This window comes from Musa acuminata, chromosome BXJ3-11, assembly GCF_036884655.1.
Source record: "Musa acuminata AAA Group cultivar baxijiao chromosome BXJ3-11, Cavendish_Baxijiao_AAA, whole genome shotgun sequence".
NCBI classification, from domain to species: domain Eukaryota; kingdom Viridiplantae; phylum Streptophyta; class Magnoliopsida; order Zingiberales; family Musaceae; genus Musa; species Musa acuminata.
Genome location: NC_088359.1, coordinates 28,279,452 through 28,296,692, shown reverse-complemented (window position 1 = coordinate 28,296,692; position 17,241 = coordinate 28,279,452). Strand labels below are relative to the sequence as shown.

At 37.8% G+C, this 17,241-nt stretch overlaps 3 protein-coding genes across 5 annotated transcripts; 2 read left to right on the top strand and 1 right to left on the bottom strand.

Moving 5' to 3' along the window:
* The first annotated feature begins 481 nt into the window (after positions 1–481).
* LOC103971756 (uncharacterized) lies at positions 482–7,091 on the top strand. Its single transcript, XM_009385867.3, has 6 exons — positions 482–671; positions 3,801–3,848; positions 4,722–4,881; positions 5,085–5,199; positions 5,575–5,689; positions 6,013–7,091. The coding sequence occupies exons 3-6, from the start codon at positions 4,781–4,783 to the stop codon at positions 6,816–6,818; spliced, it is 1,137 nt and encodes a 378-aa protein (XP_009384142.2). The 5' UTR covers positions 482–671; positions 3,801–3,848; positions 4,722–4,780; the 3' UTR covers positions 6,819–7,091.
* Positions 7,092–7,805: 714 nt separating this feature from the next.
* LOC103971755 (protein transport protein SEC23 A) lies at positions 7,806–16,185 on the top strand. 3 transcript variants are annotated; one of them, XM_009385866.3, is made up of 6 exons: positions 7,806–8,224; positions 9,929–10,411; positions 10,693–12,513; positions 14,976–15,092; positions 15,392–15,463; positions 15,575–16,185. In XM_009385866.3, the coding sequence occupies exons 2-6, from the start codon at positions 9,974–9,976 to the stop codon at positions 15,710–15,712; spliced, it is 2,586 nt and encodes an 861-aa protein (XP_009384141.2). In that variant the 5' UTR covers positions 7,806–8,224; positions 9,929–9,973; the 3' UTR covers positions 15,713–16,185. The 3 variants fall into 3 exon arrangements, with proteins under 3 accessions (XP_009384141.2, XP_009384140.2, XP_065030809.1); XM_009385865.3 differs by having other exon boundaries at positions 7,807–8,224; positions 9,925–10,411; XM_065174737.1 differs by having other exon boundaries at positions 7,815–8,159; positions 9,925–10,411.
* Positions 16,186–16,518: 333 nt separating this feature from the next.
* On the bottom strand, positions 16,519–17,227 carry LOC135652383 (uncharacterized). The gene is made up of 3 exons (XM_065173256.1): positions 17,036–17,227; positions 16,888–16,961; positions 16,519–16,797 (listed from the first exon to the last, which is right to left on the bottom strand). The coding sequence occupies exons 1-3, from the start codon at positions 17,114–17,116 to the stop codon at positions 16,623–16,625; spliced, it is 330 nt and encodes a 109-aa protein (XP_065029328.1). The 5' UTR covers positions 17,117–17,227; the 3' UTR covers positions 16,519–16,622.
* Between the last annotated feature and the right edge of the window lie 14 nt (positions 17,228–17,241).

The following is a 17,241-nucleotide window of genomic DNA, read 5'->3' as shown; positions in this document are numbered from 1 at the left end:
ATTATTATAATATTAGCCGACATTATAAACATAAGCCTTTATCTAAATCACAGTATAAAATTACATAACATATGATAATACTATAAAAAGTAAAAAAAAAAAGAATATGTAATTTTATTATATATATTAAAATGAAATTTGTTTTCCCTATAAGAGATCTAAACAAGAAAATAGGACAACATGATCTGATCATATCGGGAGATGAGAAGCAAACTCCGAACTATTAATCATTCAATTTGCATAATTGGTTTTAGAAAACATATAATGAACTTACGAATGCCATTGAAGTTATACACGGATGAACAATATCAAAAGCCAAGGTACGGCCACCCGCGCCATCTACCCGCGTCGAGCCCGTCCACCACAACTGGCTCCTGCCTGCATCGTTGATCGAAGCAAGCGGGGTCCACAGGGACCCACCATGTACTGATGGGGGCAACGAAGCCATTATTGGGTACCAAAGGAAGCATCCACCACCCCCCTTTCCCTCTCTCTCTCTCTCTCTCTCTCTCTCTCTCTCTGTGTCTCGCGCGCGCGCACACACCGCGCTTTCCGACATATACGCTGGCCGACGCTACCTTTGGCAAATGCGAATCCCAACGATGATGCTGTTGCTTTGGCGAGTGCTCTTCTCCTGGACGCGACCGTGATCCCGCCTAAATCGGACGAAGGTCAGAACCGCAATCCCTTTCCAGTACCAGCCCTTGTTTGTGTGAGAGAGAGGGATGAGATTGTCCCAAGGAAGGGTGATCTTTTGTTAATCCGATCCGTTGCTTTTCCCTGTTGTTTGATATCCAATTTAGGTCAAGGGTAGGAGCCAAAACGAGATGGAAAAGGAGATTAGTTTGGTGGAGTGTCATGGATCTACTCTAGGGCTTATGATGGGATCCAAAGCTAGGGTTCTCTCGATCTTCTTTTTTTTCTTTCTTTTTTCTAATTGATGATATCGAAGCCTGCGATTATTCCCATTAATTTCTCAAGCAATTGGTAGACAAGAATAGCAACAAAAATGTAATTTTCCCAGCTAACAAGTTTGTATGCGCGAAAAAGTTTCTAGCCAAATTGCAGAGAAATCTGCCTGATGATCCAACAGAAATTATCATAATAGTTTCATCAATTGTTAGCCACTTGTGTCTTTTCATGAGGGCAGAACCAAGAATTGTGGTTCTTTGAGAAGGCACATGGACTTTAAATGTCTTGAGTTTGTTATAATGTCGGAAATTGGAGCCCACAGCCCATACAAGGGTCAACAATCATAATGGTCGGAAAGGTACACAGCTTACTCATGATGGGGATTGAACCTCATACATCTTACTAGAGGAGAATGATACTCTACCATCCAAACAAATGGCATAAACACTGATGCCCATCCATATGCATGACATTGGATTCCTTTGTCTGAATCTGTAGTCTTTGTTGTTGTCATAAGGTATCACAGAATTTGTAGAATATGTTTATGGTTGAATGGAATTTTTTTTTTGAGGTAAATATATTATCTTCCAAATAACTACCAAAATGCCATGGGGACATATGCCATTTGATGAAGAACAGTCAAGAAATTTCTATAAAAACACGGTTTGGTACTTGTATTTTATGCTTTCTTGCTTGTACTTTGGTTGGATAGCTGGACCTAACAAGGGAACTACTGTGTTTTTGACCCCTTGGATTTTGGATGAAATACCTTCATGTAATTATCATGTTCTGTGTTAATGTTCTACTCAATAGACAATAATAATATAAAAAACATCACGGCTTTAAGTCCCAAAATTAGCTTCATTAATAAGTTCATAAATTTAAAACAAATTTCAGACTGCTGATCCTTCTAATCTTTCCTTGTCTTCTTTTGTAATATATACTAATTATTGACCTGAAGCTGAAAGTTCGGTTGAGTTGAAAAAAATTACAAAAACTAAAGTACAATAACGTTGTGTGTATATAATAACTCATAATTAGGTAAAACAAAGAAAAGGGTAAGCAGGTGTCCTTTTGATATGACGTTATGCTTTAAACTATTAAGTAAATGCACTACGTGATGTTAGCATTGGAAATCTTTGTGGGGTCACAATATGGGTAGTGTGTTTGCTAATGGACAAAATATCCATGTTTAGACTCATTTCTTCTATTTTGTTTTGATACTTTCAGCAATCAAGTTCTTTGTATTGGATCTGATGTGATTTAAGTCTGATATTATAATTAAAGTTTTTCAAGCACGAACTTGATGAAATTTCAAGAAAAATTACAACATATATTCTTATATAACTTCCCATGAACTCATGCATTTCATTCTTTCATTTATTGGTTCTTTTGTCTATTACAAGCAATGAAAAAGCCAACTACTTTAAAAATGGAAGCCCACTGAACTTGTTGTATAGGTAAAAGACACACGGTATATTGTGTTTTTTCCTTTCAATTTGTACTCTTTGATATATTTACTCGTTTTTTTGGATACAAACATTTCAGCAATTTAAAATAGTGTACTTGACCCATGCATGGATGGGCATAGCTGTGTGTTATCAGGCTCCTGCATAGCATGCATAGCTACTTGTATGTATATGCTTTGTAAATTTTTTTCTTATATGCTATACAAATGTAGATGAGATACATTTTACAAGTGTATATTCTAAGAGCAATTTTACAATTGCATAATAGATACCTATTTTATCACTCAAATAAATAGAGGATTCAAGCGTATGCACATAATTAAACATATTTTTATTCTGGATTTTTTTTATTAACAACAACAAAAAATGATGTACCTATATGCTAATATTTTTTACTACTAGTAGTGTATCCTATCGTCTAATTATCAACATCTATTTTTTATGACCAAATTTTTTATACTATTCAATCCTTGAGTTTAATGACGACTTAAATTTGTCTTTATGATGTTTTTTCTATCTGTCTTAATTCTTAAATGACTATGATCTAATCTAAGGACACAAAAATAATTTAAGATGTGTACAAAAAGATTTTCTGTAGCACCTTAATTAGTCCCACATCGAAAGTGGACAAAATTTAGATTGACTTATAGAGATATTATCATCAACTTTAGCCTAAGCATTTTGATCAGTAGTTTGGGTTAAACAAAATTGGTAGACTAGTTATTCCACTAGGTTGGGTTGTGACAATTGGTATCAGAGTCGACTTAATATTATATCATGGTGAGGGGGGTCTGATGGAGGTATTAGTATCAACTTCAGTTTAAATATTTTGACCAATGGTTTGGGCCAAACGAAGTTGGTAGGCCAATTATCCCATCAGGTCGGGTTGTGACACTTTGTGCTTCATTTTTATTGTGGCATAATCTTTGATTGGTCTAATCAATTAATCACTTAGTCCATCCAAATATTTGGGTCGAATCATTTATTTAGGTGAACAATTTGGTGGAGTGGCAACCCGCGAGATATTACTTAAGTTACCTATATATTGTCTTTGTATAGTTCCTTATAATATTGTAGAATAACTGATCCGTGGCTGATGCATTCAATGGTTAATTTCATTTATCATCAAGTTGCTACCCACAAGATATTACGTAAGTTACCTGTATACTGTCTTTGTATAGTTCCTAATAAAATTGTAGAATAACTGATCTGTGGTTGATGCATTCAATGGTTATTTTCATTTCTCCATTCAACTTCAATATGCAAGACTTGAACGTAGGTCATTTATTGGAGGAAAGATATCAGATGCAGCTTGATTGATGCGATATCTTTTGTAGATGCTTCTTGTGAAAATTTTTTATTATATGTTTCTTAAGATTAATTCTTAAAAGACTGAATTTTTTAATTATGTTGTTCCAGGCAAAAACTATTGATATTGAGAAGTGCTTAGTGAATAAGGAAGCACTGGTAAGGTTCTGTCAAGCAGTTTGTTGCTCTCTTATAATTTTTACTCATTACCCTTTTCTTGAATGAAATTGCATGTTAGTTAAGCTCTTCAGATGTTTGACATATGTTTTCTTAGAGACAATGCGTATATCATGGAATTAACTCTACTCTTAACATCTAGGGGCCAAGTAAGACATGATGATTGCTTTTGTCGTCGAAGATGCCATTGAAGCATAAATTTTGGGTTAAAGGCTGGATAACTAGTGATCTTTTTAGATTCTTAGATGTGATAATGCTTTCCTTTTGAGATCTTTGACCTGTATGAGTTATTATGTTCATCTACCATGACTGCTTTACTTTTGAATTGTCCTGTCTGTCCTCTTTCATCTCTTTCCATCTTTTTGATAGGTTGTTTTTATTTGCCAATTCATCATCTCGTTTTATGCCCCTATGTATCTAGCCAATCATAGGTTGAAAAATTATGGTTATCTCATATTGTGTTCAAGATTTTATTTTACACTGACATTTATGCTTGGCTAAAATGTAAACAAAAAAATGTACTTACAAAATGGTTTTCCAACACAAAACATTCATCGCAATGTATATTATCTGACTTGCACCTGATGGAGAAGTAGGTAAACAATGATTTGCTAATTATGTCTGGAGCACAATTTTGATAACCAACAAAGAACATCTATCTGTTGTGTTGGGTTTGACTTCACAATCTACATTTCCTTTCTCTTCTTAGACTGATGTGTTATTACAAAATGGAGTGTTTTTTCACATGAATCTACATGTGAAAAAATTGAGACTCAATTCAAAAATCAAAATATAAGCTCCTTTTTGCCCGCTTTTTGTTGTATTTACATCTTATAATTGTTCCTTGCTACTCAGGGGATTGGACTTGTGGATTAAACAATGGTGTGGTAAAGAAAGAGAAAGGAGGTGAAAAGATGCCGAGGCCAGGACCGAGACCTTATGAGTGTGTGAGGCGTGCTTGGCACAGTGACAGGCACCAACCAATACGTGGGTCCATCATTCAAGAGATCTTCAGGTCCACAACCCTTTATCTGCCTCTGTTAAGTTTTTTTTTTTCCTTTTGTTTTGTTTTGTTGACATATCTGGTATGTATATGTATTGTTTGTGTCTATTTGTGTGCCATGACCACCTTCCCATGAACAACAGCAGATTTCGATGTTGATTGATGGTCATGCATCCTTACTACAATTCTTAGTGCTGCTATTACTTTTCTTTCAGAGTGGCGAATGATGTGCACAGCCCCGCCACCAGGAAGAACAAGGAATTTCAGGAGAAGCTCCCCTTTGTTGTTCTCAAGGCTGAGGAGATAATGTACTCCAAAGCCAACTCTGAGGTATGCACTTTTCAGTTCCCAACCATTTTCTAGTTTTTCTTTAGGGAAAATGCAAACAGAAAGATACTTTCCCATTCATTTCAAAAAATTTGAAAGTCTCAGTTGACATTATATGTTTTTTTTTTTACTTATCCTTCCTGCCTTCTCTCTATGTCAGTCATTTGACAGTTTAGTATTTTACCATGAAATTACAATATCTGCACCAATGAAATTGCACTACTATATAAAATAAGAAAACACTTGCATCAATGAAAAAACCAATAAGATCAAATGAAAAGACACTTATAAATCAAATGAATAAATCTACAAGACTACAAAAATGGTCTAAACATGTGTTATTATATTGTGCTGTCTCTTGGGTGGTGGGTAATGCAGGCAGAGTATGTGGACCTCAAGACACTACGGGATCGAGTCAATGATGCTATCGACACTATCATTCGCAAGGAAGATGGTACGGAGAGTGGAGATCTCTTGCAACCTTGTATTGAAGGTATTACTTCCCAAGCCCTACTTCTGCTCATGACTCTGTTTTTCTTTCTCAGTTTTTTTTCTGCTGAAATGCCATTGTTGTTAGTGTTAGTTTTTATTATCTTCTATACTGTTGGCTCTGAGACCATAGGACATTTAGAGATGCCGTTACTGGAGGTTTGTTGGTCTTTCATTTATTAACCAAAGAACTTGATATTAGAAATCTGCTGACGTAGGCATGTGCACACACACATACAACATCACAACAGATGCAATTTCATGATATCTAACAGGGAATATTGTGATCATAATTTATGTTTCTTGTTTTGTTGTCTCTCTTGTCAGCGGCACTTAATCTGGGTTGCATTCCTAGAAGAGTTTCAAAGAGCCAGCACCGCAGCAACCCAGTGTGCTATCTTAGTCCCGTGGCCAATGATAACAGAACTGCCTCTCTGAAAATCTCTGACAGTAACAGCCTAGAGTCCATGTTGCAGAAAAAACATAACCAAGGCAAACTACAGACCTCTGCTTCGGAGTTTCCATCCTGGTACACTGCCGTGTTTAGACCCCCAAATATGACTTGTAGCAGTATTCCAGAGGTGAAGTTCAACAATTCCGGTGTATCTGGGGGCCATATAAACTCCTCTGTTTTCAACAGAACTGAGTGTCCTATCTCCATCAAGCCTTCTGCCTATTGCCAAGAAAGAGTTTCTGCCTATACCTGTCCGAATTTGGCAGGAGTGTATCCATTGTATTACAGTGACAGTCGACGTGACGTGGTTTCCGGTCAGCATTTTCAGATCACTCAAGGCCCAAGACATCACATGGCAACTGCCACTATGCGATGTGCTGAGTCCCCTGATGAGGCTGAGATCAGTTTCACAGAGAGCCCCATTGGCAGCAACATTGGTGCCTCGAAGGCTGATTCCACACATATGGAGACATCCAAAATCGGATGGGACTTGTCACTGCGGCTGGGACTGCCTTCGCCTCCATCCTTTGGAGAAAGCACTTGGCCTAATGAGCATGAAGATGCTGGATCAAGTAACTCTAGTGATGGAAGCAAGTACTATGATCTTTCTGTTGCAAGAGAAAGGGTAATAAACTTTGGAGGCACCAATTCTCCACAAGATAAGGGCCTTAGTTTATGATCTCTTCATGACTCAATCCTTCGTATGTGAGGGGAGTTTCGAAGGTAAGTTCATTTTGTGTTGATGTGTGCAAGTTATTCTTCAGAGCTTCTAGCGACGTGTATTACGTGTAGTACAATCATTTGCATCAGTTGCCGGATGAAGGTTCTGTCTCGTCTATTTGGGAGCACGTGAGGACTGTGTTAAGACTACATACATAATGTGATGTATTGGAATCGTTACATAAGTGTAGTGCCCTTAAAATAATGATGCAGAGAGAGGCATTGTTGTCAAGGAATTTGTTCCATTGCTTTGTATAGGATTTCTCAAGTGCTCTTACCATTTCTTTCTAGAATTATAAACTTTTTGGGATGATAAACTGTGTTGTCGATTTCAACTGTTTTAATCGAGATGGTGTTTCCATTATAAAACTGTTTATCAACTAAGTTAATTGACATTTTCAAAAATATATCATATGAATTTTGGAATGTTAATCTATGGTAAATGGATTTGATGTATCATAATCAAATCTTAACCTTTAGCAAGTGGATTTGATATATCATCATCAAATTAATACTACTGAAGTTATTTTTTATCTCAGTTTTATTTTTAAATATTTTTTAAAATAAAAATAATTTCTTTTTTCCAATAGCCTTCTCATTTTGAAAATTGTCTAGAGAGAGTTTTTATTTTTTAAAATGATAAAAATGTGTTCACTAACAATTGATGGCTTTAATTTTTGTTTTTTCATTTTATTTAGCTACAAATTAATTATATGTATTAAAGATTTTTATTTGAGAGTTCAAAGTAAATTTTAATAAAAGATAAGAATATTATGATATATTTTGGATGATTTTAGAAAATCATCTAAAATATTTTTTAGAAATTGAAAATAATAAAAGTACCTTATTTAAAGTACTTATAATTATGATATAACCAGGTTCAATGGGCTTCCAACGGTAGCCAAAATTAACCGAGTCAGGTCATGTGCCAGAAGGCATAGACCACCAACCCAACGCAACCCGCCCACCGATCCAGAGCCGAGTCGACTCGGAGAGAGAACATCTCAGGAGAGTCGCTCAGATCTTTCGTTGCGCCTCCCCAACCCCTTTTTTGTCTCTCCATGTCATGTTGTTTTCCTCGTCATCTCGTTCTTCTTCCGTCCGTCCTTGGATTTCTCCTTTCCAAAAATGAATACAGCATAGCTCCACCATTGTTGTGGCTTCAGAGTGACCTCGCTGACAAACTAGGAGGAAGAGGAGGAGGAGGAGGAAGCGGCAACCATGGATGAAATCCATCCAGGACCAGAGGCGAATTCCTTCGTTGAAGTCGCAGCAGATGGTGGAGAGAGGCGGGATGATGGTGAATAAATCCGACCGTTTCTTCCTCTCTCTTCCCTCGACCCTTGTTAGATCGTCTTTTCCAAGGTACGCGCGCGATCTCGACAAATCCACTCCTTTTTCTTCGTAATCTATTCCGTTTGATTCGATTCAATCGCCGATCCATCCATCTCCTAAACCCTAGACTGCTCAAACCATCCTTAAGTCTCTCCCCGTCTCTCCATACGGTATAGATCCAAGTCCGATTTGTTCCTTCCTTTTCTTTCTCGATTCCAAGACGATCGCACTTCGACTGGTCGTCGTGAGGCCACAAATGCTTTTCGCATCTCCCCATTCCTTCGGATTAGTATCCGTCTTAGGTTTTCTAGCTCGTCTTGTAATCAATCATTGGATTTCTTTTCCTATTTCCTAAATTGAAAATCTCTATAGTTAGGGTTTTGTCTTATATAGCTTACCTCATTCCTTGTTTGTGTAACCTGATTAGGAGAAATAATTAACAATTGAAATGTGTTTCGAATACAATTAATTAATTAAAATGAAAAATAAAAAAACTTTCTTTCCTTATGGAGAATCCTCCCTTTTGCTCCTATTTAAGAATGGACGTACCCTCCTTCTTTTATTCAACTATTGACTTTCCATGAGGATCGAGAGGGAGGAGGATCATCATCTTTGAGAGAAGTAGATCCTTTATCCTTAGTTTAAGTTGAAAATTTTGATCTATGTTTTAGTTGTTTGAATTTTCTAGAAAATTCGTTGTTTAAAATAGGGTTATATTTTTAAGATCATATTGCATGATTTATAATGTTATTTTATTAATTTAAATTTTAAAACATGATTAGCAAAATAATAATTGATGAAATTCATGCCATCATATCTTAAATTAGATTATACTTCAAGGTTGCTTTAATTATTTTGAAGCATGCTAGTTATTTAATTTAGCATGTTGATTTGGCTAATTTAATGAATTTTATAATGTTCATTAAATGAATTTGTCTTCTAACAACAGTAAGCCTGATTCCTGTGTGGAGGAGATCTTCCTCTGTTGTTAGGTGACTTTTAGTGCAAGCTAATAGAGCTTGTTTTGCTACTTTCAGATAGTTGTTTCTTTGAAAATAAATATTTACAATTTCTGTTTTGAATAAAATTACTTTGACTTTCTTTTACTGCCCTAAATTGATGTGTGTCTAAAAATGGTCAAATAAGGCTTTGTAGACAAAAAAAAGGGCAGGATGCAATATCATTTTAATGATACTAGCTGATCTAGCATTGGACTTGGGGAAGGGATCGAGTAGAGTAGGAAATGACTATATGAATGGATGGGGCTAAATGACATGTTATAACATGGAGCCACCCCTGGTCTACGCCTAGTGTGTATCATGTTAGGGTTTGATTATATTGGTCATTGACGAGGACGAGTGGTATTGTAATGTCCCAATTTAGTCCCATGTTGAAACTGGGGGCAAAGAATTGAATGAACTTATAAGGGCTTTGATGGGTGTCCTACCATGCGTCAGATCCAATATTCCAATTGATTCTGGTTGTGACATGACTCTTCTTGAGACTCCTCATTGATCACTTTGGTGGCAAAAGTAATATCTTTTTATTCATACCTTTTCCCTTTATCTTCCTAGGGTTCACCATCTATTAGCCTTGTTTCCCTTCACAGGAGACAACACTTTTGGGGTTTTATATGATTGATTTGTCATTCATGTTTGAGATTGGATTTCGAGTTCTTTTCTATACTGTTTCTTCATCAGGTGTAATGGTTTATTCCTTCTTGTTGACAGACAGAATTAGTACTGTATTCTGCCAAGGAAGCAACTAAGTCCAGCATAAATGGATACTCCACCTCAGCCACCTCGTCGTCTGGGTTACTCTGCTGCAGTTGCTTCACCCAGCAACCTGTCGCCTGGTCCCAATCAGCGGCCTACTTCCTCTGCATTCACCTCCCCAGAATCAGCAAGACTTTCTCCTCAGATATCCCAACAAGGCCAGCTCCCTCCGTCATCAGGTGATGGAGTCCATGCTGGTAGTCCAGTTCATCAGTTCAGTACTCCTCCTGGCCCACCTGTCTTCTCTTCGCCTTTGCGGCCAGCAGCTGTACCATTCCGAACATCACCTGCAACTCCGCAGCCTGTATCTTTCTCAATGGGTTCATCGTTGCCCACATCCTCTTCATCCCATTACTCCAATGGATCCCATGAGTTGCCATTGCATCATTCCGCTGATGAGTTCACTTTTGAGTGTCCTTATGTGTTTTTTTCTGCTCACAAGGTACTATTTGTGATGCTACTAAACAACAGTTCTTTTGCTTGGCAAATTGATTTTAGTTGTCTGCTAATTTTGTGTTTATTATCTCCACTTTAAGCTTAGTACTATACATTTTTTTTCAGAAACTTACTGCTGTTGGAATGTGTATCTGTTTGCTCATTATTAGGCTTTTCAAAATTAACTTTAACAAATGTTTTTCTTTCATTACCTCATAAGGCCCTTCATAACTATTGCTGATGATAAGTGTCTTCTTCTCATTTTACAAGCATTTTTTGTCTTCATAGGTGTTGAAACGTAAAAAACTAGCAAATGTACCAAGCTTGGGATTCGGAGCTTTGGTCTCCCCTGGGAGGGAAATTACACCTGGTCCTGAGGTTGTACATCGTGAACCTCATCGTTGCCGAAATTGCGGGGCTTATGCAAATCTTTACTGTGAAATTTTGGTTGGATCAGGACAGTGGCAATGTGTAATATGTAAGAATTTGAATAGCAGTGATGGGGAATACATAGCTCCTAGCAAGGAAGATCTTCGACATTGGCCTGAACTTTCTTCCTCAGCTATTGACTATGTTCAGACTGGGAATAGTCAGCTAGGTTTTGTTTCAGTATCTGACTCAAGAGTGACTGCACCTATATTTCTTCTCATTGATGAATGTTTGGATGAAGCACATCTCCAGCACCTGCAAGGTTCTTTGCATGCTTTTGTGGACTCTCTTCCCCCTGCTACGAGGCTTGGTATCATCACATATGGACGAACAGTGTCAGTGTTTGATTTTTCAGAGGGCTCAGTGGCATCAGCTGATGTCCTACCAGGTGACAAATCACCCACCCAAGAGTCTTTGAAAGCTCTAATATATGGAACTGGTGTTTATTTGTCACCCATACATGCTTCGCTTCCTGTAATGCACATTATATTTTCATCTCTAATGCCGTACAAACTCAAGTTGCCTGAAGCATCTCGAGATCGTTGCCTTGGTACAGCAGTGGAGGTTGCTGTAGCTATAATTCGAGGACCATCAGCTGAAGTGTCACGTGGAGTTATCAAAAGATCAGGAGGAAATTGCAGAATCATGGTATGTGCTGGTGGTCCTAATACTTATGGACCTGGATCAGTTCCACACTCGTTTGTTCATCCGAATTATGCATACATGGAGAAGACAGCTATGAAGTGGATGGAACATCTTGGTCAGAATGCACTACAGCATGAAACTACAGTGGATATTCTTTGTGCTGGTACATGTCCAGTGAGAGTTCCCATTCTGCAGCCTCTAGCAAAAAGCTCTGGTGGTGTGCTGATACTTCATGATGACTTTGGGGAGGCATTTGGTGTTAACTTGCAAAGAGCATCTACCAGGGCAGCTGGTTCCCATGGATTGTTTGAAATACGCTGCTCGGATGACATTCTTGTGACACAAGTCATTGGGCCAGGAGAAGAAGCAACAGCTGATTCTCATGAAACATTCAAGAATGACTCTTCTTTTTGCATTCAGATGCATAGCATTGAAGAAACACAGAGCTTTTCCCTGTCCATGGAAACAAAGGGTGATATAAAGAATGACTATGTTTATTTCCAATTTGCAGTTTGTTATTCAAACATTTATCAAGCAGACATCTCGAGAGTGATTACCGTGAGGTTACCTACTGTTGATAGTGTGTCCTTGTATCTCCGGAGCATCCAAGAAGATGTTGCTGCAGTTCTTATTGCTAAGAGGACCGTCTTGCATGCCAAAAATTTTTCTGATGCTATTGATATGAGACTCACAGTAGATGAGAGAGTTAAGGATATTGCTCTAAAGTTTGGTTCTCAGCTACCAAAATCTAAGCTTTTTCGGTTTCCTAATGAGTTATCAACTCTGCCTGAGAGCTTATTTCATCTTAGAAGGGGACCACTTTTAGGAAATATTATTGGTCATGAGGATGAAAGGTCTGTCTTAAGAAATTTGTTCTTGAATGCGTCATTTGATTTGTCTCTTCGCATGTTGGCTCCTCGTTGCCTAATGCATCGTGAAGGAGGTACTTTTGAGGAGCTACCAGCTTATGACCTTGCCATGCAGTCTAATGCAGCAGTGGTCCTTGACCATGGAACAGACTTGTTCATATGGTTGGTAAGTTACCTTCAATACCACGTCTGCTAGAGAAGCTAATTCATGATAATAGACTTAAATACCTCCTTGGAAAGATGCTTGTTGTTTAGATAATGATCTGAATGCAAAAATAAGAGACATTATTTAAATTAGTGATCATGATTTTGGCTTAAGTTAATGACCATGAAAAGTTAAATATGACATAGAAATGGGCAGATGTAAATATTTGAGTTTTATAAGATGTCCAAAGGATAGTGTCAAAGTCAGAATATGGATTAACTGGAGTTTTTTTTGGATAAATATCAGTCTACTATAATTCCTATTGTGGCACTTTTATTAGGATTTCACATCTTGAATTTTCTGGATGTTTGAGACCCGATGCTTGTGCTAGAAGATAACGAAGTTTACTTGGTCTTAGACATGACTATTACCTTAAGACTTCAGACTAATTTTAGCTTAATTTAGCCCTCTTACAGGCCAAGCTAAACATGTACCTACGTCATTCAGCTTGATGAACATTGGTTATGTTGAAATCTCAGTCAACTGTTACAGGTTGAGCTTATCTCATCACTGAATGTACATCAATATCTGCATGATCAGCTGAGATTGGTCAGAAATGCTTGGGTATTCCAGCAATGGTCTTAGCTGTTGGAATTTTGTCAATTTTATTGAGCTGATCCTGGTCAATTTTTCATGGTCTCATTATTATTAAGAGAGAAAAAGTTTTTCTTATCTGATCCAGCTTATCTCCAAGCTGATCCTTATTTTATGAACCCTGGTTCATGTTTGTATTTAAGCCAATAGGTGAAAAAATAGTGTAGATTTGGACTGTATACATGTCCTGGTTCATATATGATAGTGTGTATGCATATATACATGAATTTAAAATTTGACCATACCAGTTGGTCCGAATCAATCTATGTCAGTTACTAGCTGATTAGTATTTGCTCGGTCGGATCTGAAACAATGCCTATTGCTTAATAAGTTTATCGTTTCAGACTTACTGGACTATCGGTACCAAGATTTACCAGGCAGTAATTCTACGGACCGGCACTGATACTGACAGATTTATTTTATTTAAAGCATACATATCTCTCTCTTTCTACCGATGGCCTCTCTCTCCTTCTACCTAGTGCCTCTCTCTCCTTCGTTGGTACCTGCCCACATTTGAATATTTTTACTTTCCAAATTGTCTCCTCTTCATTTCCACCCTTTCTCTCCGCCTCTTCCTCCTTATTACCCTCCTCATCCATGTCATCACTCCTCGTCTATGCATAATACATGTATATGCATATTATTTGAGCCAAATGATTTTCAAGCTCAGCTTAAAACTGATATCTAGGTCTCAGAATATTCTGTTTAAGTTCTGTTGCTTCATTCTACAATTGAGCCTTTTGATCCATTTTTTGAGTCACATTAGCTGTTCATATCAATTGGTAACCTAATGATGCACAGATGATGATTGGCATCATTAATTTATGGGGTATTCCATCAACATAAGTCAGCAAACTGACTTCTTTTTCTATTCACAAGATCCTTCATAGACTTCCTTAATGTGTTTATCATAGTAGCTGGCTCATGCTGCTCTAAGGTGTTCCTAATGACCAGCTTAACAAAACCTGATTACATTTTGCTGTCTTGCTCTGCCTTCTGTAGTTTTCTGTTGCTAACTGTGCTGTAGCTGATATCATGTATATGTACATTTGCAAGTGACATACTTTATATGCATCATTGGAGCAACATGATTATGTTGTGTTGACCGGTTTATTAATATGGCATAATATCTTAACAGCTACAATCAAAGCGAAATATTGGGGCTTTCTTTGTGTGTTGAATCTTATTCTCAGTTTCTAGTGACTGAAGTTTTTCTTTAACACATCTTAATCTGTTTATGTGTATGATGCCTGTTATAGTCACCCGACATTCTGATCATCTTTTCCTTCACTGCTCCTCCATTCTTTATTTGCTTTCCCGCATTGCCATCTCTCATGTGCCACATCCTATGGCTCCTTGTTCATCTCCTCCTCTTACTCTATCTCCTCTTCCTCTCTCTCTTTGCTTGGTCTGGTTGGTACCGATCTGTACAGATACTTGGTACATTATTTGGTACCAGACTACCAGTACCATAACAGTCCTGCAGTCGGCCAATGTCAGTATTTGACCAAGATTTGAACTCTTGGTCATAAGTAAATCTCAACATCTCTAAACATTTTAGTTTGTCTGTTTCTTTTTCTCTTCCTTTTTTTTTGTTAGTACTAGTACACTTTTCATGCATGCATCTGATAGAATTCATGTTATATACTACCTTTGTCTGTTTCTTGTTCTCTTCCATTTTTTTGTTAGTACCAAGTAGACTTTTGATGCTAGTATCTGACAGAATTCATGTCATATGCTACGTATTGTTTCAAAAGGCTCTTGGTGATTGCTTTCAAGATCATATTGCATTCATCCTTTATAATTGACTGACATAATTTTTTTTTTAGGGTGCTGAGCTTGCAGCTCAAGAAGGAAAAAGTGCAGCAGCATTAGCAGCATGCAGAACATTGGCAGAGGAGCTGACTGAGAACCGTTTTCCAGCTCCTCGGATCCTTGCATTCAAAGTCTGTTTTTCTCTACAATTTATCCTTTTAGCGTCATTACTTCTATGAAATCCTTTTACCTACTGAAATGCTTGTGGTCTTCTCTCGGTTTTCATTTATCAAGGTTTTCTATCTTGATCCAATGGTCTATTTTGTTGTCATTTCACTGAAAATAATCTGATTTTTTATACACGATCAGAAGCAATAACCCTTTTTTTATTCAAATGATTTGATGAACTAAATTTTGGTTCTTGTTTCATATCCATTACTCTCTAAAAATGGTTTTGTATATTTTCTGAGATGCTTTGATGTTGACACAGGAGGGGAGCTCTCAGGCTCGGTATTTTGTTTCTCGTTTAATACCAGCTCACAAGGATCCTCCATATGAGCAGGTACGAGTTAACTTTTTTAGGTAGGCTCCATCGTTGGGGTGACATGTTTTCTTATCACAATTAGTTTATGGTGGTTTTTCTAACAACAAATTGAATCCTTTGCTGAAACAGGAGGCAAGATTCCTGCAGTTGCGCTCATTAACTCCAGAGCAAAGGGCAAGGCTAAAGAGCAGTTTCCTTCACTTCGATGATTATAGCTTTTGTGAGTGGATGCGTAGCCTGAATCTGGTGCCCCCTAAACATAGCTAGATCATACAATGGACAAAGCTTTAGATGATTCTTTCTGCATGGCATGAACACTCCACTACAATATTCAAGGTGCTAGAACAGATCAGATACCTGGAAACTTATGAGACCAGTTTCCAGGAACTTGATGCTGGGTGGTGACTTCCTGTTAGACTAAAGCCCAAGTTCCTGCAATTGATTTTGCTCTCTATATATATTTAAAGACTGTTGTTCCCATTTAGATTGGTTTCGAAAGCTGTTTCATAGATGTGAGATACCAGAGTACATAAAATCTGTCTCTGGTTCAAAATTCATGGAATTTGGTATTTATCTTACATTCCAAAATTTCTGAAAGCAATAAGGAATCTAATCTTTTGCTGTTGGCTTACCCAAATATAACTTCTAAAGCCTGTGAGGAAAGAACTAGTTGTAATGAATATATGTTTTGTTTGGTGGGTGGATTTTAATAGTCATTAATATTTGAATCATTCTCATTATGCCCATTTGTTGTCTTATGACTTATTCCTTGTGTTTCTTTTGAATCAAATATGAATTGTCACAATGATAAATTTGCCTTTATGTCATGAAGAATTTTTTTTCTAATTTTAAAGATAAATATTGTGCATATTCATAATCTCCATGTCCCCAAATCATATTGATGGAAGTTTCATGCATTTAAGTTTATCATATAAACCATATATGAATTAAGATCCTGCAAAAAGGGTCATCAATGCCTGTCCAGGCAGTGAAAGCACTATGAGCAAAATGTTGCTTCAACACAAAGGGCATTGCTTCCTATATTTCATGTAGAAGGATGCGATGGGAGTTGACACAGCTATGAATTGCTAGTTGCATGGGTGCAACAATTGTCGTGTTATCGTGAATTAGGCAGTACATAGGAGTAAAACAAAAGCACAGATTTCACCTTCGCCACTTACATTTCACCTGAGAAATCCTGCAGAGGCTGCTGTGTAGGAGAGGCCTGAGGAGCACTGCGAAGCAAATGCTGGGCGTTCTCAAGGAGAGCTCGAGCTGCTTCGTTGCATGTGTCACGCAACTGCATCTCCTTGATCTCCTCCTGCCACTTCGCCATCTGCTCCTTGTGGATTCTGTGACGCAAACATGTGAGTCGACGTCCATCTCAACTTCCGTTTCATTATCTTGCTTCCCAACTAAGAACACCGATCGCTACTACTCACGAGATCAAGCGTTCTTCGAATTCCGATGACAGGGTTTTGAACAGCGTCCTCCCTGCGTCCAGCAGCTCCCACACCTTCACAGAGAGATCCCCTGTTTGAGTCATTTACCAAGGGGATACATTACACAGCAAGCTCAGGGGATTGAAACCTGTTGAGTGAACTGATCGATCTTTTCGAGGATGCGTTGGACGTCGTGCTCCATTTCCCCCGATCCCATCTCCGTCGCCATCTCATCTCCGCCGCCCGTTCTGCCGTCGCCCCCCTCCTGTGCTTTCCGAGACGATCAATACAGCCATATGCATGCTTCAATCTGGAAAAGAGCAAATTACCATTGTCTTGATGCGCTCCTTGATC

Coding starts and splice junctions, on each gene's coding strand:
- LOC135652383 (XM_065173256.1), bottom strand. CDS start 17,116: ATGGCGACGGAGATGGGATCGGGGGAAATGGAGCACGACGTCCAACGC. Junction 16,962..17,035: donor TCGATCAGTTCACTCAACAG/GTTTCAATCCCC, acceptor CTCTCTGTGAAG/GTGTGGGAGCTGCTGGACGC. Junction 16,798..16,887: donor TTCGAAGAACGCTTGATCTC/GTGAGTAGTAGC, acceptor TTTGCGTCACAG/AATCCACAAGGAGCAGATGG.
- LOC103971755 (XM_009385866.3), top strand. CDS start 9,974: ATGGATACTCCACCTCAGCCACCTCGTCGTCTGGGTTACTCTGCTGCA. Junction 10,412..10,692: donor TGTTTTTTTCTGCTCACAAG/GTACTATTTGTG, acceptor TTGTCTTCATAG/GTGTTGAAACGTAAAAAACT. Junction 15,093..15,391: donor CTCGGATCCTTGCATTCAAA/GTCTGTTTTTCT, acceptor ATGTTGACACAG/GAGGGGAGCTCTCAGGCTCG.
- LOC103971756 (XM_009385867.3), top strand. CDS start 4,781: ATGCCGAGGCCAGGACCGAGACCTTATGAGTGTGTGAGGCGTGCTTGG. Junction 4,882..5,084: donor ATCATTCAAGAGATCTTCAG/GTCCACAACCCT, acceptor CTTTTCTTTCAG/AGTGGCGAATGATGTGCACA. Junction 5,690..6,012: donor CTTGCAACCTTGTATTGAAG/GTATTACTTCCC, acceptor CTCTCTTGTCAG/CGGCACTTAATCTGGGTTGC.